Source organism: Camarhynchus parvulus, chromosome Z (genome assembly GCF_901933205.1).
Source record: "Camarhynchus parvulus chromosome Z, STF_HiC, whole genome shotgun sequence".
NCBI classification, from domain to species: Eukaryota; Metazoa; Chordata; class Aves; order Passeriformes; family Thraupidae; genus Camarhynchus; species Camarhynchus parvulus.
Window position 1 is genome coordinate 46127109 of NC_044601.1, and position 26204 is coordinate 46153312.

Sequence of the window (26204 nt, forward strand, 5' to 3'; positions counted from 1 at the left end):
ATGAAGGGCCTGAGCCGCCTGCTCCGCGCCGGGGAGGATGCCGCGCAGGGAGCCGTGGCGGCGAGCCATGAGGGCCCTGAGTCCGCGGGGTTGCAGGCCAGGCGGCCCGGGGGGAGCGCAGCCAGGCGGGCAGCACAGCACTGCACGGCACAGCACAGCCCAGCACTGCACAGCCCCGGGCTCCCGCAGTGCGCCGGCACCCCCACCGGTGCCTGCCTACCCTGGAGGCAGCGAGCCAGGCCCTCTTAGGGCTGCTGGGACCCACCCAAACCTGGTTTTTGCCTTGACGGGAGAACAAAATGAGCGGTGGGGGTTGGAAAGGACAACGATGAACATGAGCTGTTGTACACGTAGTAAAAGACATCAGCAAATGTGTGGATGTGGGATTGGGAGCTGGGCTTTGGCATGTGGTGTTCCCAGGGGCAAGTCCTACCAATCGCCCACTGCCGTGCTTTAACTTCCCCTTTGAACGGCTCTGAGAGGGTTCGCTGGTATTAGGCACGTCCCTGGAGCTGAGCGTCTGCCACCAGTTTCACAGCCAATCACCCAGTTTTGGGAGGCACACAGAAGTCAGAGGATCTTGCGCTCAGAAACACAACCCAGCAATGGGGTTTCCAGCCTTCAATCTGCACACCAGTCTGTGAAAGAACAGACTTCTCTGGCGTGAGCCGTGGATAGTGAAAACAGGTGATTTGTGGAAACTAAGTGGTAGTTGCCAAACCCTGCTTTGGCCCAGTCCTGTGATCACAGTGTGACAGCCAGGAGCCATCATCTTGGGCTGTGATTCTTGCTCCCAGGCTGGCAAAGAGTTCAGAAAAAGAAAATAACTAATGAAATATCACCATTGGACTCAATAAGTGGTTTTCCCCATGATTTCTTTGAAATGGAAAACTACTATTTTAGAAAAAAAAAATCTTAGTGACTTAGCAAGATCCCTACATTGCTCTAGTAATTTTTTTTCCAGTAAAAAGAAAACCCAGAGAAAACTTTGAAAATGTTGCCAGATCATTAAATAGATTATTTCATTTTTACAAATAAAAGGGTAAAAGTACTTTTATTGGCATTTGAATCCAAATATTGTTGATTTTTAAAATTTTACCTCCTTGGACCTCCTTAATAAATTCAAATTCAGGGATTGTTTTGCCGTGTGTTTTTTAATATAGTTGTGGATTTCATCTTGTGGACATCACAACAGAAGAGGAAATCAAAGTACTAATTTCAGTTAGCTCAAAAGAAAAATGGAATATAACTATTAAATTGTCCAATACAAATATATTTATTATATGAGCCAGACTTTTTGTATAGTGCCAAAGAAAATACCCCCAAAAAAACCTGGCAGTCACACATAGATAATTGATTGCTGCTGTTACTTGAAAATAGAGTAATTGCTAGTTACAGGAGGAGTGCTAAATCTTGGAGACCCCTGCTTGGATAGAAGGCTTCCGTAAAGCTTAGTCTGACAGCTCTGTACTCCTGTAATTCCATAAATGAAAAAAAAAATTTGCAAAAGCAGAAAAAGTTTGGGCAACAAATCAGAGTCATTGTGTGTCTACATTGTCATGATTCTCAACTCCTGAATCACTAAGTGTGAAGAGAGAGAGATTATGAAGAAATATAACGTACAGAGGAAAAGGTCTTTTTAGCAGCACATGGCCAATACATTGCTTCTGGACAGGAGAGAAAAGAACACTTAATTTTTTGTTAGCACTGCAAAACTGTCCTTGCTGATGCACATACAGTAAAGAAACATAATTTTATCTTGTTTTTGAAAGCAGTGCTGAGTAAAATCTTGCGGTTGTTCCTGATTATCCTGCTTTTATCTTTGCATCCTCATGTAAGACAGCAGTCGGCAGGAACGAATGTGGCCTTTTTGTAATTAATTGCTGCTAATTAGTGCTGTATCTTTTTTCCACATTTGACATAAATTTGCCTTGAGCAAGGTATCCTTTGACAGTTGGTTTACCTGAGCTTGAAATCAAGTTAGTAGACAGCTCTGTTGGATACTTCCTAAGGTAATGACTATGAAAACTGGGACTGAGGCATTTATTCTTCAAAGTTCACTGTTCATAATGATGATTTTGCTGTTAGCCATGCTCCTTGTCACAAATGCCAGGAGAGCATCTTTATTTGCAAATGCTTTTTTTTTCTTTTTATTTTCCTTCCTTGTGCCTGCATGGTGTAATATGAATAACACATAGACTGTGATTCCCAGAGAAGTTTGGAAGGATGATTCTTTTATTTGAGGCACTTGGATAATTTCTTAGGGAAACTGGAAACGCCTTTGCAAGTATCCAGTTTAATTTCTAATTAATTTTCTACAGTAAAAATGTGATTATTCTCCCTGAGATGATAGCCACAGGGAACACATGAATGCAATTAAGTGAATGCTATCCTGATTTTCCTTAGTATGCTCTGCAGTCATAGTGCCTCAGGCTGTGTCCTGATTAGGCATTAATGAACTTAGACATAATGTGGTAGGATGAACTTGCCTGAGAGGGCTCAAAGGAATAGATAATTCATGTAGTTCCTGGTCCAACAGACTAGTGCCTCCTTGATGATAACACTGGATAAGTGGCCTTCAGCCCAAAATAGTCTAGACAGAAGACATCTAACTAATTGTATTTTAAGTGTGACATGCTATTGGATTAAAAGTATGTACTAACATTTTTGCAACTGGTGTAACTGCTGCACTATTTTCTTTTAAGTGATTAATGAAATATTACCGTATAAACATGAAAAAGATTCTGACCTCCAGCTAAAGGAGGTCATACACTGGAATTTTACTTTTCAGAGTTACTATCAGACACTGGAATTTTATTTTTCAGAGTTATTGAATATGTCTTGCTACCTCAGCTGACCAAACAGATGCTAATTTTTGGATTGAGATGTTAAAGGAAGGTCTCAAATTAAAAGTGGGTTTCGTTTGTTTTGGTTTGTTTTTCCAGTTGTGTCACACTGTTTGGTTACTGTTTTACATACTTTGTGTTTTGGTAGTGTGTTTTAAAACAGAACAGTTTCTCAAAGAATACGAAATAAATGCTGAAGTTTGTAGCATTCACTACTATGCCTATGCTGTAATTTGAGATGCAGTTAGGTAGTAAGACCTTCATAAACAAACTGTTCCTGTGAGTGCCAGCTCCGATGATCCGTGTTGTGAAAAGTCTCCCTTTAGTTGCACTTAAAAGTTGAAACTAGAAATATCAGCCAGATGTCTCTAAAGGAGAAAAACCTAGTCATTAAATGCTTTGATGACAAGAAGCAAGTGATACTCATAACATTAAATCACTACAAAGAACAGAATATATAAACAGTATCATCATCCCTTATGTTGGTTATGGCTACTTTTTAAATAATATGAGGTTTTGTATCATGTTTTCCCACAGTACTGCCAGATGAGAGAGAATTTCAACATGCTGCTAAAATGAACAATTTGGATACCATGGAAAAACTCTTTAAAAAGAATGTAAACATAAATGCTGTAGATACTGTGAGTATAAGGTGCCTGACAGATGACTGCTGTGAAGGGTGACTCCTTGGGGCTGCATGGGGGAATGCCAGCATACCCCCTCAGCTGCAGGAGTGAGGCTGCAGAAGGGCCCTCTAGGACCTGATGAAGAAATAATTTCATGTAGCCATTATGGACACTGGGAGTTGTACAGCTTAACTCTCAGGTTTGTGTCAGTGTATCACATTAGGAGCTAAGGACTTCTCAATTCTGCCCCTACACTAATGTTTCCTCAGAGCTCTTTGGTGACTAATTTCTCAAGTTCTCCATCTTTCTGAGTGGGATGACTTTACCTCACAGTCACTTTAAGAATGGATTCATGCTGCTAATGTTACAAATTTCTGGAAAGAAGTATTACTCTTTGGTTTGCATGGAGACTGTGGGAGCATTCTACAACGTCCTCTGGCTCCAGCCTAAGCACAGAGTCCAGATTTACCCTAGATACACAAAAATGCATCTCCTATGCTGTCTTCAACACCAGGCCTAAAATCTGAGATGTATACTTCACAGTAGCTAAATAAAGCACTGTGTTTCACATGAGAGGTAGTTCAACAGCAGCCAAGCAGTCATTATATTAATCTGGGAGTTTTGTGTAACAGCGTCCTCTCAATGGCTACATACAAATCATCTACCCCTGAGTATCCAATGCTATTTATTCTGGGTTCTGAAAAAATTTGCCTCCCATGCCCACATGTATTTTCCCTCACTGGGGAATATAGAAGATATTATAGTGCATTCCTTGATTTGTTTATGAAACAGACAAGGAGACAAACATTTCCTCTGAGCACACTTCTCTTGAATACTGAGAGTATCAATTGCATTACACTCTAAAAGGTCACTTTAAAATAGTTCTTTCTTCCTCCTTGCTTTCCAGAATTCAGGAAGTTAAACTAAATACATTTTCAGTTCATTAGTTTGAAACTTTTCTCTGTCATCCTTAAATTAAATCTATAGTATGAGAGAGTTACTAGCATAGCTGCAGAGGTGTTGTGCTTTGATTGATTATCCTAGTAGGGAGGTAGCTTATGCTGGCAAAACCATTTGTTTTGTTAATGTTGATTATTCCTGCCCCTGTGCTCTCAAGCCAAATAAGAAAGGCTATCAGATTATGAGCTTTTTGACAGTACTCTTTCTATAGTATAAGAAGCTTTTTTCTGACATAAATATACGTCATAAATCCCACCTTTTCATTCCTTTTGGTGCATATGATTGTAAATTTAAATTTATACAAGTCAGGTGAACTTCAGAGAAGCTAAGAAAACAAATCCAAACTGACTTTTAAAATTATTTGATTAAATCTCTTAGACATCTTTGCATGGAAACTATTAGGCACTAATGTTAAAGCCGGTTATACCCACTTTAACTGAAAGCAAAACTCTCCAATAAAATTTGATTCAATTTAACAAATTTCTTTTAAATATATACCACAGATTACTTTATGGAAGTCTTCTTGAGAAGCACTGAGCCCATTCACCTCTATAAATTACTCACTGTTTGCAAGGTGGTAGCTTTCATTTACGTAGATGATGACTCAGTATGGGAAGGTGAGTGAGGGAGAGATCTTGGCTTGCATTGCACAGGTTTAGCCAAAGGCAAGGAGGATACCAAAAGCAAGTCTAACTGTGTACATACAGACCTCAGCTATTCAAACTACACCATGCAATAAAATAATAAACAAGGATGCTTCTTGTACTGCATGCACCACTCCTATGCAGTGTTTGGCTACTTAATCCCATTCTGACATTTCAGTGAAAGGACGTTACTACGTAGACAAACAAAATCATTCTGTTTTTACGAGAATTCTCTAAGATTACTATCTAAATTCTATCCAAAGAAATAGAAGGAGAAATATGAAATAGTATATATTAGCAGGTACATTTGGTAACAATCAGAAAACTCCAAAATTTGATTCACATGTATAGGAATTCCTTTGAGTAAAAGCAGATGATTTTCTTGTGCTCCCAATTGTGCAAAAATTAAGAGCTTGCAGTAAAAACTCTGTTTATTTTAGAACTGCACCTATTTGTATGAAAAAAGCATTTTTAGAGGAAAAATATATTGCCCAAAGTACTGATAACTTGAATACCTGAGTGAGCACAAGGCACCTCCCTTGGCCAGGTCACAGTGTTTACCTAATACAGCCAAGGACATTATTTGCCTTGTGTGCTGCAAGAGCACACTGCTGACTCATGTTCAACTTAGTGTGCACCAGGACCCCCAGGTCTTCCTGTGCCAAATTGCTTTCCAGGCAATTGTCCCCAGTCAGTACTGATGCCTGTGGTTGTTCCTGCTCCTCCTCCTCAGGGGCAGGACTTTGCATTTCCCCCTGTTGAATTATGTTACGTTCTTGCCAGGCCATTTCTCCAGCCTGTCAAGGTTTCCCTGGATGGCAGCACACCAATACAGTCTATCAGCCATTCGTCCCAGTTTATTATCCAGTTTGCTGCGGGTGCATTCTGCCCATCATTCAGGTCATTAATGCAGATGTTGAATAGCATTCCCACGATGGATGTCTAGTGCATTGCTTGTGACTGGCCTCCAGCTGGCTTGGAAGGTTTTTCAGGGCAGACTTTTAGGCCACAGCCACAAATTTTACTGAAGCCTAGATTTATCTTATTGCCTACATACCAGGTACATATTCCATATCGCCCTCCACTGTTTTCCACTGCAATTTCTGCGAATATGGGAAAGACTGGTAAAGTGGAGTGAGTCCCATGCAGAGCCTCTAGAATGATTACAAGTGCAGAACAGGGTATACGAGGAGGTGTCCTAATATCCAACCTAAACCTCCCTTACACAGCTCCATGCCATTTTCTCTGGTCCTGCCAGGTCAGTGCCTGCCTCTTCTCTTCCCCTCATGAGGAGGTTGTAACTGCAATGAGGGTTCCCCTCTGTCTTCTCCCGGCTGAACAGACCAAGTGACCTCATTTGCTTCTCATATGGTTTCCCCTCAAGGTCCTTCATCATCTTTGTGTTCCTCCTTTGGACACTCTTTAATAGCTTTATATGCTTGAATTGTAGCACCCCAAACCGCCCCCAGCACTTGAGGTGAGGCCACAGCAGCTCAGAGTTGAGCTAGTGCTTTTGTTTTTAAGATGTTCAAAACAGGGTTAGTTTCTTCCTATAAGAGAAAAAGTTTTTAGAGAATTTGAGAGGTGAGTCTAAATGGAAAATTATGGTGACTCATGGAAGTATATTCATTGCATATTGTCACTTGAAATGTCATCCACTGCACCCAGGACTATCTATCTATGTGGTTTCTGGAGAGAGAAAATAATTTCCAGGTAGGACTTCATCCCTCCATCATAAAATGGGATCAGTCCTTCTCTAGAGATGCCAGACCTTCTGTGAAGAAGTCAAACATTTATCTAGGTCTTGCTCTATTGCATTTAGCTTAATTTAAGTGAGATGAACCCCACCCACACTGTCAGGTGTTCATACTGCTTTTCTAAAAGCCTACAGATTGGAACCCACTAATACACTGAATCAATCAAAAAGATTTAAAGAAATTTGCCTTGAGATATTTTGGTGGTAATTTCTACCTTTGTCATTTTATTTGAAGCATGGCCTGACAGTGATTCATCTTGCAGCCTGGACTGGAAATCTGGATATAATGCGAAAATTAGTTAAAGCAGGTGCTGATCAAAAGGCTAAGAATGAGGTTTGTTGATGAAAAATTTTTACCAACCCTAAACATGTTTATGTTGGGAAAAAAATCAAACATTCTTACAGACTGACTTATCATTTTTTCAGGAAGGAATGAACGTACTGCATTTTGCAGCACAGAGCAACAGCATTAAAATAGTTGATTATTTCCTCCAAGATCTTCATCTGAATGACTTGAACAAACCTGATGGGGTACAGTGCATTTCTGTTTATTTCTTTGATGTTATGAGGCTTTTGTTTTGGGGGAAACAATCTTGATTTGGGGAATTTCAATGAATTTTAGTTTATTGACAGTTACATATACTTTGAATTACTGATTTGGATACTGAGAAACAGGTAAAAGAAACAGCCAGACGAGCCCTAGGGGCAACACCTTTCCTCCCTCTTTGCCATTTCAGTTGGACTGCAGACACCCTCTGCTGCCCTTGCTTTTGCTGCATGAGATGCTCAGTCGTGGTAAGGCAATGGGAGGCAGAGGAGGTTGGGTTCAGTGCCCAGTCATTTCCTTTTTTTTTCTGCTTTTGCTTCTCACTATTTTCCTCTGCTCCAGAAAGCTTCTTGAATGGGCTGCAGTCACCTGTGGGTGACTGTACCTTCCGCTGTGTCTCCTCCCTTGAATCTTCTTCTGTTGCTGTATCTCCCCTTGTGCATCCTTCCCACAGCAGTGCCCAACCACTCTTACATACATTTTCACAGAGGCATCATTTGGTTCTACGATGGGTTAAGTGTTGGCACATCATGAGGCGGTTGGGTCCACTGTGAGCCAGCTGGAAATGTCTGACGGGGCAGCCTCTGACATTTCCCACGCAGCTCATCTTCACAGACCCCTGCCCCTACCAGAACATGCCAGTTATGGCCAACATGGCCATGTTTCATCAGTGTAGAACACAGAACTGTACAGCCATCCTACAGCTGTGCACTGACTCTCAACAGTGCCTGGTCCTCATCAGGTTTTCTGTGCTTTTAATTTCCACAGTCTTGTGGAATCTTGTTTTGAAATGCTATGTAGATAAGTCAGATATTTTAGCTTTACATGAGGAAAACTTACTCCTCTGAGATCTGACACCTAAAGAACAAATCTCTCCTTTTTTTTCTTCTAAGTTTCTTGACTTTTATTGACTCAAGGGTGCAAAATTCTGAATTCTTTTTACAAATGACAAGTCTGACAAAATAGAGTTAATTTAACAAAACATTCCTTTGAAGGTTTAGGCCCTGGGAATGGAAAGGCGAGGAAGGACCTTCTCAACCACCGGTTGAGGTTGCATCACAATTCTCTACTAGGTGCTTACATTTTTTTCTAGACATTTCTATAGGCACTACCAGGCATGATGTGAAGCCATTTTACCTAGCTGGTTATATGCCTTACTATCTTGAACAGTGGTATGGTTTTGTGTCAAGATAACTTTCTGCAGTAGAGTTCGTAAATGGTTTGAAAAGTTTTTGTTAGTTTCAACACTACCAAAACCCCCTACAATGTACAGTGCTAAATTCAGGCCTCCTGGATGAAACTTCTGAGATACGTCGGTTTTGGTCGCTGTTTCCAGAATTTGGTTCAAACTCACCCATGGAAATAAATTTTGGCATTTCTTTACTACCTGTTTCTGAGCATCCTCAGACTTTTAATGACACAGTTATTTCAATTAATATTTTCATACTAATAAAAAATAGGATTAAAATATTTTGAGTGTATTTTCCACTTTTTCACCATTTCTAAACAACTTTTATATATTTTATTCAGGATATGAAAGATGTATGATCTGTTTGTACACACTTAGTGTAATTTTAATTACTGCTCTTCTATGTATCTTCTACTATTGTGTTAATCTCCTTAGTCATATGATATATAAATTTTTATGTAGGATTCACATATACTTATGCATGCCATATATCTAGTAACTAGAAGTATTTCTACTTTCTGTAACACTATGTTTCTTTCCATAATTGTTTTCTAGAAAGGTAAAAAGCCATTTCTTCTGGCCTCTGAAAAAGGCCATGTTGACATGATAAAAAATTTGATTGCTCTGAAGCTATTTACATCTGAAAAAGATGAGGTAAATGTTTATTTTCCACAGAAGTACAACTACAAATGTGCTTATGAAAAATTATTTTGTTTCACTGTGATTATTATACAATCAAATATCTGAGTGTGCTGCACAGAAGTTACAGTGATATAAGGGACCAATAAACATATGATGATTCTTAGTCATAAAGGGAAGGCAGTGGGATGATTACCAGGAGGCTTTTCCGTACACATTCATAATTTATGCAAAGCAAGACTAGCATATGCTGTCTGTTGAGAGAAGTAGGGAAGCCTGGTGATAAAGGTGTCAGCTTCTTCTGGGAGATCATATTTCTCAGTATTTCACTCTGTCTGTGTCCGTGTGTGACTGTGTGATCAATTTTTCAAAGGTGTTTAAAAGCTTCAGGATGAAAATAAACACCTATAAATTCTTTTTCAGCGGTACCTTAACACTTCAATCTGATTGAGTTTGCTTTGACACTGTATTTTAAGGTATCTTCGTAATTTTCAAAGTGTGGTCTTAAATTTATTTTTCCTTGCTTTACTATTTCTAAAATGAGCAAGTTAGTATTTCTCTGCATCTGAGGCATTGTAAGACAACTGCAGTAAAAATTGTGAATATGTCAGATACTGCATTAACAGAACACTGTAAGAAAGCACTCAGGAAGTGATGTTGGATTTTTTGGTTTTCTGGTAATAGTTTAAAAGCTGCAGTGCCACCCAGAGCTCTGCTGTGCTAAGCAGTTTATCAGCAGAGGTTGGAAGATAGTGTTGTCCCAGATATCTATCAGGTTAGAGGTGTTGACAGCACCAGGAGGTAAATGCTGTGGTCCTTCCTGCAAATTAGGTAAGAAGCCAGGACAGAAGCTCATCTCCTGGGTCACCAAACTAAATCACACTCTAACCATCAATGGTAAAAAGGATTCCCACATCTTCCCACCCAATGCTGTGAATGAAAAACTGTTCTGGACTCTCATTTTTCTGAGAGTTAGGATTCTTCTAAATTTTTTAGGCATTTTTATACTATTTTGTATGCTTCCATTTTCTTTTAGTTCAAAAGCTGCTGCTCTGCCTGAAGTTGTTAGTTGCTTCTTTTTGCTTGGTGGTGTGGTGTTTTGGTTTTGGTTTTGTTTCTGTTTTGTGTTTCTTAATTTCCTGGAAAGAAATTGCACTGATGGTGACAGAGATCAAAGACTGTGATGTTGATATCAAAGCCATGACAAATTTCTATGCTCTGACCCAGGCTTTTTACTCTTTAAATCAATGGTCTCAGGGGCTCAGTGTAGTACCCACCCTTGTGGGAACCAGTACCTGAAGTTTTCTTCTGGTTCAATTGTTTGGAGTTAGAATTTCAGCTCTTTTTTCTGGTATACACTGAAGTTTTCAGACAACCAACTAGATCAGACTACATCAAAATTAGACTGAATCTTGCCACAAGCTGTGTGCAGTTGCCTCCCTCTCCTTGTATGTAAGAAAGACTTGCATGTAAAAGACCAAAGGCATTTTGTTGGTTTTAGTTAATGTCTTTATTCTGGATTTTAAAGTATATTATTTGATGTTTTAATTTCAAGGAGGGAAACACAGCATTGCATTTAGCAGCCAAAAATGGTCACAGTGCAGTTGTAGAAATTCTGCTTGAACAATGGGAGGAAATAAATGACCTCAATCAGGTAAATACACTAAACTGTTGAAAGAAATAAAGTTAGAGATTTGAAAAATTTTCTAAAAATTCAAATTTGAAAGGAAGAGATGTGGCACTGAAGAGACTTCATTAGTCTTCCTGGTTTCCTAGTAACTTTGCATCCTGTTTCCTAGTTCCTTGTCCAATAAATTAACCTCCCTAAATTATCCCTCCTTCAGTGTTTTCCTCTGTCCTCTATCCCTTACACACATCCTCCCCTGCATTTGGCAAGCTGTTGCATAACTACTGGCAGAAGAGAACAGAGGAAGGCCTTGACCCCCTTGCTTTCTGTCATCTAGCATTTTTAACCGTGTGATCCCATTCCTTTTAACATCTCACTTTTAAGCTCTTCTGGTGCTTTGCAGCCTATTAATTGAGCCAGTTGGACTTGCATACCAAGCACAGCACCTCAGCAGAGGTAATTTGTATCTTGTCCATCTGATCTCAGTTGCACAAAACTGGCTGCAGACACTTTCCTGTTGCTGAGCTCAGCCAGCATATTCATCAATTGTGTATTAGCTGGGGCAAAATTTGTAACTCCTAACCAAGGCCCTCCTCCTCTTCGTTTATCAGTGGCAGACTGGTAAGTTGAGAAGTTCACTCTCATCCAACTTGTCTGCTATTTTCAGCTGTGCCTGTTGTGAGGCTCACAAGCCTCTTTGAAATGTGGAGCCCTTGCATTTTCAAGGCTTGTCTAAGAATGTTGCTTCTGCACAAGGAGTTTGTGCTGCTTGTGCCCCTGTCTTGGCGTGGCTAATGGTGTGACCTTCCCATCCAGCTGGAGATGCTGTGATCCGTGTATGAACAGATCTCTCTTCCCACAGCATGAGCAAAGTACTAAAATATATTGTTTACCAGAATAACATCAGGATTTTAAGCAAAGAAAAATTAGGATTTATTGATTATTTTGTGATTGTTGAAACACCAGATTAACTTTCATTAAACCTTTGTGTATTTTAGATGTTGAGAAGCAGGAATTAGATAATTGTGTATTAGATAAGCTGATGTATCCCATTTTATAGAGTCGCTGTGGAGACATGAAGACTCCTTCATTGTGAAAAGATTTGGAAAAAATATGAAACAGGATTATTTCTGCTTAAAGTTCTCCATATAGCTAGCACTGGGGGTTGTGATTTTGTCAGAAATCCATGGCATTGCACTGACAGAAATTGGAACTGTATGTACTAGCGTGGTAGTGGTGTTTCCTGCTGTTGAATGGCAACAATTGCTGCCCACCAAAAAAAGCATGATTAATATTTTTAGAATAGTTTTCTGTATTGTAAACTTTACTATACATCTGTCCAGATAAACATCATCTTAACTGCTGGTGAGTAGCCATGTCCTTCAAGATTTGGATGGGCCTGATGGAGCCTACTGGGGTGTTTTGTGTCTCAGTGTTGTAGTCACATCTCTTAAATTGGAACAGACATTTTCTCTCTTTTGGTCTAGGATGGAGAAACTCCATTTTACTTGTCTGTTGAGGGAGGTCATGAAAAATGTGCTGAACTCTTACTGGAGGCAGGGAGTGACATCAATGTTTCAACTCAGGTATGTACACAGCATCCCTCCTAGTGGGGCATACTAGACTGTGAAAAGGACCTTAATAGCAAAGGATATTTGCTCTTTTTCTTTTTTTTAAGCAGTTAAAAAATAGAATGGGGAATGTAGAGAGTGCTAACAGAATAAAACCAGTGTGGAAGTAAAATAACATTAGCTTTATTTGATGGAATGCTGTGGTGGAGCTTTTAATTTCCTGTATGCCTGCTAGTACAACGTGACCAGAAAATGTGACCAGCGAGGATAACTGAAAATCCTCCTTTTTGGCAGTGTATGTGACTGATCTGATGACAAACTTGTTCTGTACATGTGATTCCTGAGCTGCAGTCCAACTCATATCTGCTGAATGGCCTTGGCTAGCCTGCTGCAAGAAGTTTATGATTCCAGCAGAATGAGAACTTGTTTGTTTAAGCAGAACTATTTTGTAAAAATTAATTTTAAAATTTATTTTATATTAATTAATTTTTCTATTGATTTATTAACTGTTCTATGGATTTACTGGTTAATGTAGCCATACTTGCTTGGTAAGGGTCTAACAGACTAACTAACAGAATAGGAGACATTTTGGCATTGTTGTTGTCCATGGCACAGTATAGATGATGATGCTGATCTGTCTCTTTTTTAAGAGAAGTTGGATGGGGCCATGGGATACACGTGTTCTTTAGTATGTTTGTTGTAATACAGTAAAATTGGGAATTTCCTTCACTGTTGACAAAAACATCATGCCAGCTGCTGATGTCCTTCATTTTGTATCATTTTGTCAAAGGGTTTTATTGGTGGAGGGGATACTAAGACAAATTTAAACACAAGATTTCCTGATATTTATGCCTCTCTTTAATACTGTTTTTTCAGCAATAGAAATATAAGTTTTTCTGTCTATCAAATTCCTTTCAGAACAAGAGCAGTGCTTTGCAGGTTGCAATTCAGAATGGACATGTATCCTTGGTTACTTTTCTTATTGATAAGAATATTGACCTGGTTCCTAAACCTGAGGTGAGTGTTTATCAGAATAACACTTCTGCTGCTGCTCAGCCTGTCCTGTCTTTCCGTGGGAATTCAGACAGCTGAATGAGATTGAGTAGTTCCTTGAATTTTTTCCCAAACACGCTATTATTTGGTTTCTAGATATTGGTTAGCCACACACACAGGCCAATAGAGACAAGATCCTGTTGTCAGCCCAGTGAGGGCCTGAGCAGGCTGGAGCAGTGTGGAGTGGACACAGCCAGGCTGCACCAAGGGCCAGGCATTCAGAGAAGGAGAGCGAAATGCCCTGCTTGAACCTAGCAGTAGTAATGCCATGGGCAAAGAGTCAACATGATTTTGAATAAAGATAACGAAAATGTAAATAAACACTTCAGTGCTTTCACCCTCTGCAGGTAAATGCACCCTTGGTGCCTTCAAAATCTGCATGCCAACATTCTTTCTGATTTAAAAAGAAAGACGTATTTATATTACCCAAATTCTCTCTCAGTTTAGATATTACAGATATTTGAGATTTTCTATGAATAAGAAATTATTTTCCACTTCTACATTACAGGATGAAAATAGAATCTGGGCTTCATTAATTATGCCATGATCACTGGCCTCTTGCAGAAAGCTGTCAAGGAATAACAATTTATGTTGTGCTTGTTATGATTTAAAGGTCAGGCAGTTGTTGTGCTGCTTGTTCTCCTTAGCTTTCTGCAGCAGAAGCAACTCAAAAAAATTTTGAGTTCCAAAAAATTTCAAAAAAAATTACAAATTTCAAAAGAATTTCCAAATTTCCAAAAAATTACATTTTGCAAATGTTTCCATCATAATGTTGCATAAGAGTTTGCTTTATTTTTCTGTAGCTCAGAAGAAATGTCTGTGTTTTATAAAAACACTGAACTGCTACCTGGCACCATGAATGGTACTAGTATGGAATTATTCTTTAGTTGTATTTCACAAGAAACTGATCCATCACAGGTTCAATATACAGAGTGTTCTTACCACCTAGTGTGGATTTTGAGTGATGTTGAATCTGTGCCTTCGTTATATTATTTCATAATCACTCAAATAAAACCTCTGTCTTACTAATTGTAATTTGTCATGCTTTATAAATATGACAGTAAGTCACTTCAGTATGAAGAACATTTCCAGCAGCAACCCATGACAAGGGTTTGTTCTTGGAAAGTAGATTTCGACATCAGTTTACCGAATACAGAATGAGTCTGTCTCCAGGCCATTCAACAAAGGGCAAATCCACTTCTCTGAGGAAGCAGGAACATTACCCTGATCTCTCTGCTGTCAGGATAGCAGCACATCCCAGGCAGGAACACAGGAGGAGTGCCTTGCTGCATTCGTAAGTGGTGTCACACTGATGCACACCCCATGCACTCAGCATTTCCAGTCTTCTCAGCTGTATTTGACTACCCACTTCTAGGTGGGAGCAGGCTACCACCTCTGGTATAACTCACATCCAGCTGTGTTTTCTGCAGTGTTGAGCCTCTGCTAGAGCATGTCACCTTTGCAAGTTGTTTGCATGAGCTTGTAATAATATTCCCAAATATAACAATTTATTATTTTCCCTCCACAGCAGAGGAATTCCCCTCTCCATTTAGCAGTCCTCAGTAATAATCTACGGGTAGTAAAAAGCCTTTTGGATGCCAATCACGACATAAACTCCTTAAATCACGTAAGAAAAGCTGGGAATTTACACAGCTTTTTTGGTAAAGGGGAGATTATGTGGATTTTGCTTGAATTTTTTTTCTTTATGAGCACAGGGTACAAAAAATAGGATGGAAGGGCAGTTCCCTCCTAATCTTTTTGTGTGTGTACATATGTATTAGTCACTGGTACATGCTGTGCTAGTATTGTTTGAGCAAGATAAGGATAGCACAATGCTGTATACTCAGAAAATGATTGGGTAATGTATTGTTCAAGTGTTATGGTTCATGTAATAAATGACAGAAATGTCTAATGGTACTGGCTTCAGAGGGAAGCCAGTGCAGAATGTCATTTGGCAGGAAAGAAGTTAATTTTTCCTTAAAGCAACCCACCACTTGCAGTGTTTTAGATCTGTTACCAAAACAGGGCTGGTAAGACAACGCTGTTAAAGCTATTGCTGAACAATGCTTGCACAGCATCAAGGCCTTCTCTGTTTCACACTCTGTGCCCCCACCTTAATCACCTGGGGTGCTCAGGGAGCTGGGAGAGGGCAGAGCTGAGCAGAGCTGAGCAACACAGCAACACCAAATGACAAGGCCACAGGTCTCTGTGATGCAATCAGTGAGCAGCTGTTAACTGAAAAGATGCTGGTTTGAGCCCATCCACGGACAGCTACACCTGTCTTCCTTACCTTAACCAGGATTCTTCCACCCTGCTTGGTGTCAGTGGTCTTTGGAGGCCTGGTTAGTTGTTGACCAGTTCACTGTAGATCAGATCAATGTACTGCAGATCATATCCACCACTGATGTGTACCATACGTACTTTGGTGCTGTCATGCTTGATGCCGTCTTTGCTGTACAAAACCTCCTGTGATTGTTAATGTCCATTTTTGCTTTTACTATGCTGCATATCACTTTGTGTTGCTTTGCCTGGTAAAGTGATGATAGAAGCACTGGCTTGTGCCTGATCTGGTGTCTTTGGGCCTTACAGTGCCACTCAGGTGTACTCAGGTGACCATCTCATGGAGAAAATCAACAGTTACACCTTTTCATTTCCCTCCTTGGAGAGGTGCTTTGTTGAGAGAGGAAAGAATGGCACTTCCCCCTTCTTCTCCCCCAGGACAGGTCTCTCCAACCTTCTTGTAACACTACTCAGTTCCTTGAATTTCCTTGCATAATCACACTTTTCATACTAGTGTGGGTTGTGAGCACAGCTTAGATTATTGTGAGTAACAATTAACAACTAATCAGGAATGCCACACAGGGATTTGCCCAGAGGCAGTCAGTTCTCAGGTAGCATCATGTGTGAAAGGAATTGGACACGTGCCTGAGGCTCTTACTGCCTTCAGGGGTTTGGGATTTCATGTCTTAGCAGGAATGCAATCCCAAGTAATTCATACACCATCTAAAAGGGGGGGAGCCTAGCCCACCCTGATGAAGCACAGGGATTTCCTGTGCTGTGTTGGGTCTGGCCCTTGCCTACAGAGCTGACATCCAGTGCCTTCAAAAGAAAGCAAGGGTTTCCTGATCAAGGAGCATGCAAAGGGACACCGAGAAGCTCCGAAGCCACCATAAGTGAAAACTCCCTTAGTTGGAGGCGTCACACCTTTGCTTAACCAGAGACCCAGCCCTCAAATACAATAATTGTGCCTGAACTCAAGAAGAGATGATGGAAGTAGATGTTGATTTGCTTAGAAAGAGAAACAGCAGCTCCTGCTGAGGGGCAAAAGGGGGAAGATTCAAAAGAGGCAGCCTGGCCTGTAGCAGGACAGGAAAGGGAAAATACAAGAATGACAACAGAAGCAAAACTACCCGGTGTTCATCTCTGAATGACCTCTTAGATAGGCAGCAAGGTAAACACATAGCTGCCTGGCTGTTCCAGTGTTGGGAAGGTAGGGAAGCTCAGGGGAGTCCACCTCTAGGGACTAAGGGCTTGACAAAGTGATCATACAGAGACAGCCACTCACAGGTCTCTGGAGATGGCTCTTACAGAGCATGAATGCAAAGTGTCTCCTCAGAGAAGATACTGCAAACCAGCAAGGCAAATAAACTAGCACAGAAGGTATCCAATATCTCTGAGGGAGTGGTAGCAGAGTGGACTACAGTGACCTGACAACAACTAGGTCTCCAAAAATCTGAGTGACATCCAGTGCCTGTGGTCCATATGGCAGAAGATTGTACAGAGCTCATATACACTGGCTCCTGACCATGACAGACTCCAATGGTCCAGCTGTGTACAGACAGGCCTGCCCCCTGTGGCACTTCAAGGAGAATCCCTCTTTCCCCTCCCCATCAGCCCTACATCTCAGCCGTCCATCTCAGTGGAAAGACTGTCCCAGCAGACCTGTTGAGTCCCATTTGGGGCACTGTGGCTCACTGCTGGGGAAATGCAGCTTGGACTCCCTCATGACATGCAGAGGTGCTCCCCACAATAGCAACAAGGATGAGTCTTGAGAAATCTGTGGTTCACCCCTTCCCATTGTTCATTTTATTGCTAGAGATTAATTCATACACATTTTTGTGGAAGACAGAGGCTGTCATTTGTGGTTGGAGTAAAGTATAAGGACAAGACTTTCTGGTCACATAAACCAGAGAATTTTAAAAATTCTATAAATTTTTAAAATTTATACATTTCTTCATTTATTATTATTTCTTCATAAATTTTATAAATTTCTTCAACACATCTTTTAGAAATATTTTGCACTTTGTCTCTAGCATGCCAGAAATTGCCTACAGTAGGTAGTTACGTATCCCTAAATTTCTGCAGGAAAGAAAGTAAGGGTGTATGAATAAAAAAAGCCCCTTTTTATTTATGGGAATAAAAAAGTGAGGTGAATACATGAGATTTTGTGATCATAGTGTGAACTGTAAAATTAACTAATGAGACTTTTAATGTGGAACCCTGAGTCTGGTGTTTCTTAGTGTGCAAACTATAATTAAGATATAAAGGCCAAAGAAGTTCTCTAACCAGACCTACAGAATGTATACTTGCAATGTCAGAGAAGCACCGGCGCAAAACTTTCATCTTAGAAGGGTAATGTGTCCCAAGAAACATACTAAGAAACATTCCTATATATGCAGGGCTTCCACAATTACTCCATTATTTGCTGCTGTGTTTCACCCACAGATGTCTGGATTTTCTTACTCTAATTTCTGTAAAAAATAAATAAATACATATTTGGGTATATGTAGCTATGTAGAGACTATACAACCCTCCTTTCAGACTCAGATATTTACTTGAAGGTGAATGCCATTTTATCTGTATTTCTTGTAAATAGTTTGGCCTTGTTTAATGATTTTGTTTTGGGGTCTTTTTGTATGTGTGTTGTTTAAGGTTCACTGAACCCATTATGGAGCAGGTAGACTTCTGCTGTGCATCATGATTTTGTGGTAGGGCCAACTAAAAAGTTCCATTGTGGATGTGGCAAAATGTACTGTTGAAAACTGTGGATATCCAGTTGCCTTGGTATGAATTTCAGCAGGGAAAAGGTTACTTGAGAGGATAATATGGGTGTGGGTTGCCAGACCCATGAAACCCTCTGTCCAAAGCACCTTGCTTCAAGAGGGAAGAGAGAGACTGAGCTTGTTATCTTACAGTACATTAGAGGGGCATAACAGCAACCCTTTCCTGAGCCAGCTGGAACTTCTGCCTGGTTTTCCTGCAGAGATGCCATATGCTGTCTTGTCTGCCTGATACAAAACTGGCAGATCACACAGAAGTTAAATGATTTCCCTCTGTTCAAGGTCACCTCTTGTTGTGAATCTATTTTAGATTCAGCCTGTGAGCATGCTGCTTCTAGGAGTAAGTTTGACTCAATGCATTTATTTCGTGTCTTCAGTTCCAGAGGCAGGAAACTCCTCTACGTCTGGCAGCTGATCTTGGCAATGTGGAGTTGGTGGAAGTGCTGCTGAAGTCAGGCTGCAACCTCAAGACCATGGATAAGGTAAATTGCATTCCTTACACATGTAAGGATTACATTATTTTATTTTTTGTTCTATAATCTTCCATACAGAGGTGCATAAAGCACATGTTGTCAGTTGTGTTTGCTAAGTAAAGCTAACTACAAGGAAGTCTTCTTTTAATATTGTTATAACTGCAGCTTGCAGAGATCTAATGGTTTTGGTGAAGAGCTGTAAAGCTCTCAAGCTCCGTGGTTTGAAGGGTAAACCCTACTTCCAGAAACCTTTCATGGAAAATATGGTCTAGGCTTGCAGAGGGGCAAATGGCCTGTGGCTCCTTGTAACTGCATCTGCAGCCAGGCTCAGTGCCAGGAGATACGCAGCTTCACCAGGGGCAGTGATGGAGAGTTTGCCCTTTAGCACTCCAGGTCATCTGAGAATCATGGTGACATTCCAGATCCATTCGGATGGATACTTAAACCCTGAGATGATGTTCTGCCTGAAAGATAGAAACAAAAATGGTAATGGCTGGAAGAAGTACCAAACCAAAGTTGCTGGGGAAGTGCTTTTGAAAGGACAGAGTACCAAACCCAGTATTTAAATATTTGCTAAATTTCTGCAAGATTGAATGTTCCCTTTTACACTGTTACCACTTTTCTTAATATTCTCTATGACTGAGTTGAAGGATTTGATGTTTATTATGAGCAAAATCTTGCCCTTTTGTAACCCGAAAAAGTAACTTTCCTGCAGAAAAGTGTCCTGATGAGAAATGAATCTTTATGGATTAGAATTGTCTTGTTTTGCCCCGGGCTGATATGAGGCTTGCAGCTCTGCATGGGGGTTGCATGGTTGGTATGTTTTGGGATGCTGAGGTAGGATGCTGCATTGTAGTTAAGCCTTTCCATTTAGAATCATGCCTACACTTGCCAAAGGGTTACAGTACTCATAGGGACCAATCCAGAATGAAATCTTGTCCACTTTCAACAGCACCTTAGCCGCTGGGAATTTTTTTTCAACATATTTGTATTCCAAAGGCAGACACAAAAAATTACTTGTTGCCTATGACCTTAAGCACCTGCAAGACTTTGAGCGAGTCAGTGCCCTTGTATTACAGCAACACTGATAGAGCTTATTGTGAGAATTTGGCTCTGAGCCAGTACAAGTTCTGGTACAAGTCACATTTCTGCATTCTATTTTATTTCTTGAAGTAGCTTTTTCCTTGCCTATTTGCAGGACGACCCCTGAGACCATGCCACTGCTGGGAACATATGCAAGTACAGTGCCCTTTGAACTGAATTGGTGCTGAGATGCCAAAAATGTTACTGTCCTTGCTGAACAGTAGGCAGGAAGAAGGGGAGTCTGCTTTGATTGCACAGTATTTTTCTGGCCTCCATGCCCTGGCAGCAGTACTCAGTCTCCAGAGAATGCCATGCATCTGCTCCTGTCAGAGGTCAGGAAATGCACTCTGTCTTTGTGAGTGCAGAGAGCTCCCCATGTGCAGAGTGCTGTGCAGCATATGCATGCAGGATGCCAGCAGTGTCTACACTAGCACAGGGGGACAGAAATACCCCCCTTACCCACTGCTCTCTCTTCCTCTGTGAAATGCAAAGCAACTCTCCAGAGATGAGCCCAAGGAGTTCTTGTGGTCTCTGGACTCTTCACGTATAAAATATGCCTATGCCTAAAAGATTTAATGAAATGTATGTTCATTGGCTTCCATTGTGATGCTCTTCTAAAAACAGGTTAATTAGAATGATCTTGAGCACAGCTAGGAGCTAGAACTCAAAAGGTGTATATTAGGGAACTTTATCTGGGGAACTGAAATACCTTATAATTTAATTAATGAACTTTCTAATTAAGGGATTGGCTTCTTTTAGATCTAATTTTTTAGAAATGCCTAGCACTTGTTATGTGGAGAATAATCATAATATTTAAATCCCAGGCAGTTGCACTCAGTGCAGATCTCCTGAAAAAAGACAATTGCAGAGAAATCCCTTTAGAGCCACCATGATGCCTGTGCATCACAGTGAAGTGCTGATAGGAGAGATGGGTTCAGGTAGACTGAGCAAACCTCTACAGCTGGTGTTGCAGCAATGGCTTCGAATAACTGTGACTCCTTCTATACCCATGAAGTATCAGTCTGCAGTTGTGCTCCTTTCAGCTCTAATCAGAAAGTAATTTTCTTTTTATTCTGTGAGCCACCTTCTCTTGCCATCTAAAACAAGGGACAGGTTTGCCCTTTAAGTTGGAGATTTCCAACTTTGCCAGCCTATCCATCTGAAATGCCAGTTTAAGCATAGCATGGGAATAGACGGTATTTGTGGTAGTTTGAATGTGGATGCAGTGACTGGAGTGTGCAAGCCTACCGGTTTGAAGTATGCAGGTCTGAGTGCAGGTTTCTGAAAGCAGCAGTACCTCATCAGAATTTTTACTGGGGAGTTTAGTGTGTGAGAAAACTGACCACCTCTGGGCTGAGGTGATACAGCTTATGCAGAGCATGGGACTTTGATTGTAGCTACCCAAAAGCCATAAAAAAGGGATGGGGTCTGTAAACAGTCCCTGTGTTTTTCTTCTATGACACATTTACCCAAGATTATGTTCTGACTCACTGTCCTGCTTTCAGCATGGGAAAACTCCACTAGCCACAGCATCAAGGAGCCATCATGCCCTCATTGTAGATATGATCATTAAAGCAGAAAGGTATTTTACCATGAAACAGGTAAGAGTCATCTTTCATTAAACACAATATACCTAAGCTAAGGGAAAAGCCAATTCTGATTTTTAGGTGTCTTTTGGCTGAAGTGGTTCCTTTTGGCAGGCAGTAAGATTGGCCTTGATAAACAAAAGTTAGGATTGGGAATGGGAAAGTCTCTAGCCCATCCAGACTTTATTCCTGACTAGCTGTAAAACTGTAAGCAGATCTTAGCACTTTCCTGCCTTGTGCTCTACACATAAAGGGATGGAGGGAGATTCTAGGCCAAATCCAAACTGTGCCATCAGTACCATGGCTGGGATAACATGGATCCATGTTGATTTCTGGATCCTTTGGTACAGTAAAATCTGTGCTTGAAAAATAGCAGAGTGGAGATATCTGTGATTCCTTTGCTAGCAAGAGCTCAGCTACTTCAACAGAAGCTCCCTCTTCTTTCCCTTGTGTGTTAATTATAAAATTAAATCAATGAGAAGGAAAAGAAGTTCACAACAAATGTGAATGACATGGCTTAAGTTGTCTGAACTTCTCACCTTCTTTCCCTAGTTGTTAATTAAATGTACACTGCATAGTGATGGGCTTCTCTAAAGGGCTACAAGTAACTGCCATATCAGTTTGTGATTTCATTCTCACTCCTGCTTCCTGCTGAATTAGCCAAGTGTATAAGCATACTGATCCTGTCCCAGAGCAGGTACAGGGATTAGCTGGTTTTTCCACATCACTCCTGCCCTGAGTGGCCAAATCCATGACACTAATGTTACAGAGCTGGTAAATCACAGATCTAGATTAATTATTGCAAAAAAAGCCTCCATGAACACTCTATATTGTGCATTTGATTTGCACCAGTTCAGCTGGAATTGTCACGTACACAATTGTTTCTTTTGGTCTAAAGAGGAATTAGAATAGTCTGTTGCCACAGATGACATGACAAGTCTGACAGCAGTAAGCCCATAATATTCTCAACTTCTTGGCATTGTTCACTGATTTTTCTGAAGAGAAGAAAAGGTGTTAAGCAGATGCTTTTCTGCAGAAGCACCAGTGATGTTGGGAAATACAAATGTGTTTGTATCCTGTTGCCTGAAGCTGAGAGCACAGCCTTTGGAACAGCGTAAATCTTACGGCTATAGAATATGATGCTGGTGGTGTTATCATACCTGAACTACAGCATTTTGAATCATTATTTTAAGGACTGCATTTTTGTTACATTCAGCTGACTTGTCATTTGTGACAAAGCATTAGTTACAAAAGGAAATGTCATGTAGCTGAGAGGAAGGGCACATGATACTAAAGTGTGACTGTCATCTCTCTGTTTGCCCTCTTCTCTATTTATCACTTCTACACAACCCTTCCCTATCATTGTCTAGGCTGGGTTTAACTGGATTTGAGGGCAGCTGTTACTATTCTGCCTTGCTGTTACCTCAAAACACCCTTAGCAACAAAGGGAAGCTGTGCTGCTGCAAAGGGGTTTGTTTTGTTTGCCTTAGATTTTTTTCCTCTGCCTTTTTTTGTTTAAATTAAACATCATAAGCAAATGATTTAACCAGAGACACCCTGAAGCTGTCCTGTAGAATGTCCTAAACTTTACCTTGCATATGTTAAGAAGCATGAAATAAAGTCTGCATCAGATGAATGGAACCAAAAATACACGACAATGTTTAGTTGCTGAACTGCAACTTTTTTTTCTCTGAAAGTCTCTCGTGAGGTTAGGAAATAACCCTGCTGTATTTTTCTGAATTTAATTGGAATGAAGCACTTTATGCTTAGTATTTTTAAAATGTGGCCTACTGCCATTTACTTTTTTGCTTAGTATCTGCTTTGTCATCTTCTATCAAATTTGTAAAGAAATTTTTTCCCTTTGAATATTTACTTGAAACAGGACTAGTACATAAACGTAATAAAATACAGAAATAGCTGGAGCATACCTACCTAGGAATGTTCCTGGATACAGCTTAGCTAGGACTGAAATCACTGATTGACATGGTTTTTGCCCAAAAGGTGCCTAAACAAGAGGTAACCCCATCACTCCTGTTCCAGGAGCCCTGCATACGGTAGGAGCATCACTTTTAATCGGGAGGGTAAAATCCATGTGGTTTTGGTTTCTGTCTGATTTTAGTTTTGCAGGAATGAAACCAGATACATGCCCAACACACAAGTGCACTTTGGTGTTTAGGAGTCCCTGTGATAAACCTAATGGCTGATGATACCAGCAAAGGATCTGGAAGTCCACACTTCAGCCCAGTGAAGCTGACAGGGCAGAGGCAGGAACAGGTTGAGCCGGTGCTGTGCCCATGGTGCCTACCCTCTCCCCAGGGAAAGATTAGTGCTTTGAAAAGCAAGAGGAAAGGTTAAGAAGTGTGCCTGAAACCCAGCTGTGTTCTAAACATGACATAGACAGAACCAAGCAGCACAGCACTGCTGACACAACAGTTGCTGTTACTTTGCTTTTGTGTATCAAGTACCAGTGAAAGTGGCTTATTTTGCAATTCACTTAGTAGTACATAGCAACAAACACTGAAACTCTTTGTTTCAGTTCTGTTTCTATGAGCAATACACAGTTCCTTTACAGGCACAGAGTAAATAATCTGTCAGCAGTTACATCTGTACAGGGCCTCACTGAGCAAAGGTTCCCACCTCTGTTACACAATTTATCACCTGCTTTCTTTTTCAGACACATCTAGCTCATAGTGGTAATGGGTCAGACTTCAGCATGTCCTTCAAACAAGATCACAGCACACAGACCAAGCAAATCCGCTCCTCCCTTTGGAATCTAGCATACAAGCAATTAAAACCCCGTGAATGGAAAAAACTGGCTGTGTTCTGGAAGTTCACAGATGAATAAATGAAAGCTATTGAAGAACAGTGGACAGGTAACAATATCTGAATGGCCAGACACCATATATAGGATAAAAAACCCCCACAAGGCAGTGATGCTATTTAAACTGTGAGTATCCCATAGTGAAGGGGTACCAGCCTTGTTCCCAGTTCCTGGGAGGCAGTGCTGTAGCAGTACAGGACACTCTGTTCTCCCTGTTGGCCTGAAGGAACCTTCCTCTTTGGAGATCAAAACTAGAAGGCATGAGCATCATGGAAGATTCTTGGGGGTTATGCTGCAAGCGAGGACCTGGGGAACCTCATGACACAGAGCAATTTTGCTCACACTGTCTGCACAGCTGCCATGAAGCAGGAAGTTTCTGGTTTCAGGCCTCTCAAGTGCTGGGAAGATAATCCTTCTACAGCACATATTGTACTTGTTGCTACTACTCCAGGGTATATTTCCACAGCTTGGGGAAAAATGAAAGGAAAATTTAATTTTAAGATGTATTAGGTGTTTTTTATGTCTTAACAGTAGTGTTAGGATAAAATGAATTTTTTTTTAAACTTTTGTAAGCTTCAGTCTTCATTTTTCTGCTGGATAAGAAATGTAATAAAGGTACAGGAGTAAGTTTATAACCTCTTGGAACTTTTAAAGTGCAAAATACACTGTTTCCAGCATATTGAACAAATATTTTGTGTATTGCATACGGAAAAAAAGTTACAAGGAGTATGGGAACAGAGTGTTGCTCATCTGGTTACATGGTACATTGCTGGCTCATCAGAATCCTGTTAAACATCTGTATGAAGATCTGGTGGAAGCAGGACTTCAGCCTTTAGCTGGTAAGTTGATACAGAGCACTTTACAGTGTCCTCTATGAGAGTGCAGTGCCATGCTGAGCTCCCTGCTGGTGCTGGGAAGCTGTGGCCAGGGCAGGAGTGGAGGACACTTTCTTGTTGGGACTGCCCATCCTGAGGGCTGAGGCTGCTTGACAAAAAGCATTTATGTCAGACCTAAGGTTTCTAAAGGAAGACATGTGCAAACCTTGCTTGCCTCATCTCCTGCACACACAGTTAAATTGTGACTGGCCATCCTTCAGTCAGTCTGACCTTGTGAAAAGCAGAGCACACCAATCAAGTGTTTTCTCTTACTTTACAGAGAAGATCAGAGCTTCAATTAGCATGGGTGTGGACTCCAGAAAATGTGTCATTTCATGAGTTCATCAACAAAACATGGCATATATGATGGAATTACATGCCAGAAGGAAAGTGACTTTCAAATATCTTTTAGGGAAACAACATATTTTGAAGTTGCACAACATTTTCCACCCTAGAAGAACTTGCACTCCTGAAGTGGTTACTTTTTTCTCAAATGCTTGCTAAATAGGAATGTAAAAAATTTAAAAATGAATGACTGACTGGTAGCTTATAACTGCTAAGCAAGATTCACCACTTATAATTTCTACACCTGACCTAACACTGATAAAATAATTCTGTATTGGAAATCTACTTTGTGTTTAATGTGAAATGTAAATAAGATGTTTTCTACATGAAAAAATTAAATTTAGTAAGTGAAAGTTATGTATATAAATCAATTAACACCTGGCAAATAGCTTGGCATGTGGCCTCATTAGGGAATCAGGTTTTTATAAATTCTTGCTAGTATTATGAAAAATCTTTCTACCGCAGTATTTGATTTATGTAATGAAGAAACATAAAAAGGTCAT

General features: G+C 40.5%; 1 protein-coding gene across 1 annotated transcript in view; it reads left to right on the forward strand.

Annotated features, from left to right (window-relative positions):
* ANKDD1B (ankyrin repeat and death domain containing 1B) overlaps positions 1-26204 on the forward strand; it is a 27259-nt gene continuing 1055 nt past the window's right edge. Inside the window, 13 exon segments of the mRNA XM_030969454.1 lie at positions 1-76; positions 3384-3487; positions 7068-7166; positions 7259-7363; positions 9124-9222; positions 10763-10861; positions 12322-12420; positions 13324-13422; positions 14987-15085; positions 18902-19000; positions 21580-21675; positions 24335-24533; positions 25189-25320. Of these exon segments, the coding sequence (XP_030825314.1) occupies positions 1-76; positions 3384-3487; positions 7068-7166; positions 7259-7363; positions 9124-9222; positions 10763-10861; positions 12322-12420; positions 13324-13422; positions 14987-15085; positions 18902-19000; positions 21580-21675; positions 24335-24533; positions 25189-25320 (1405 nt within the window).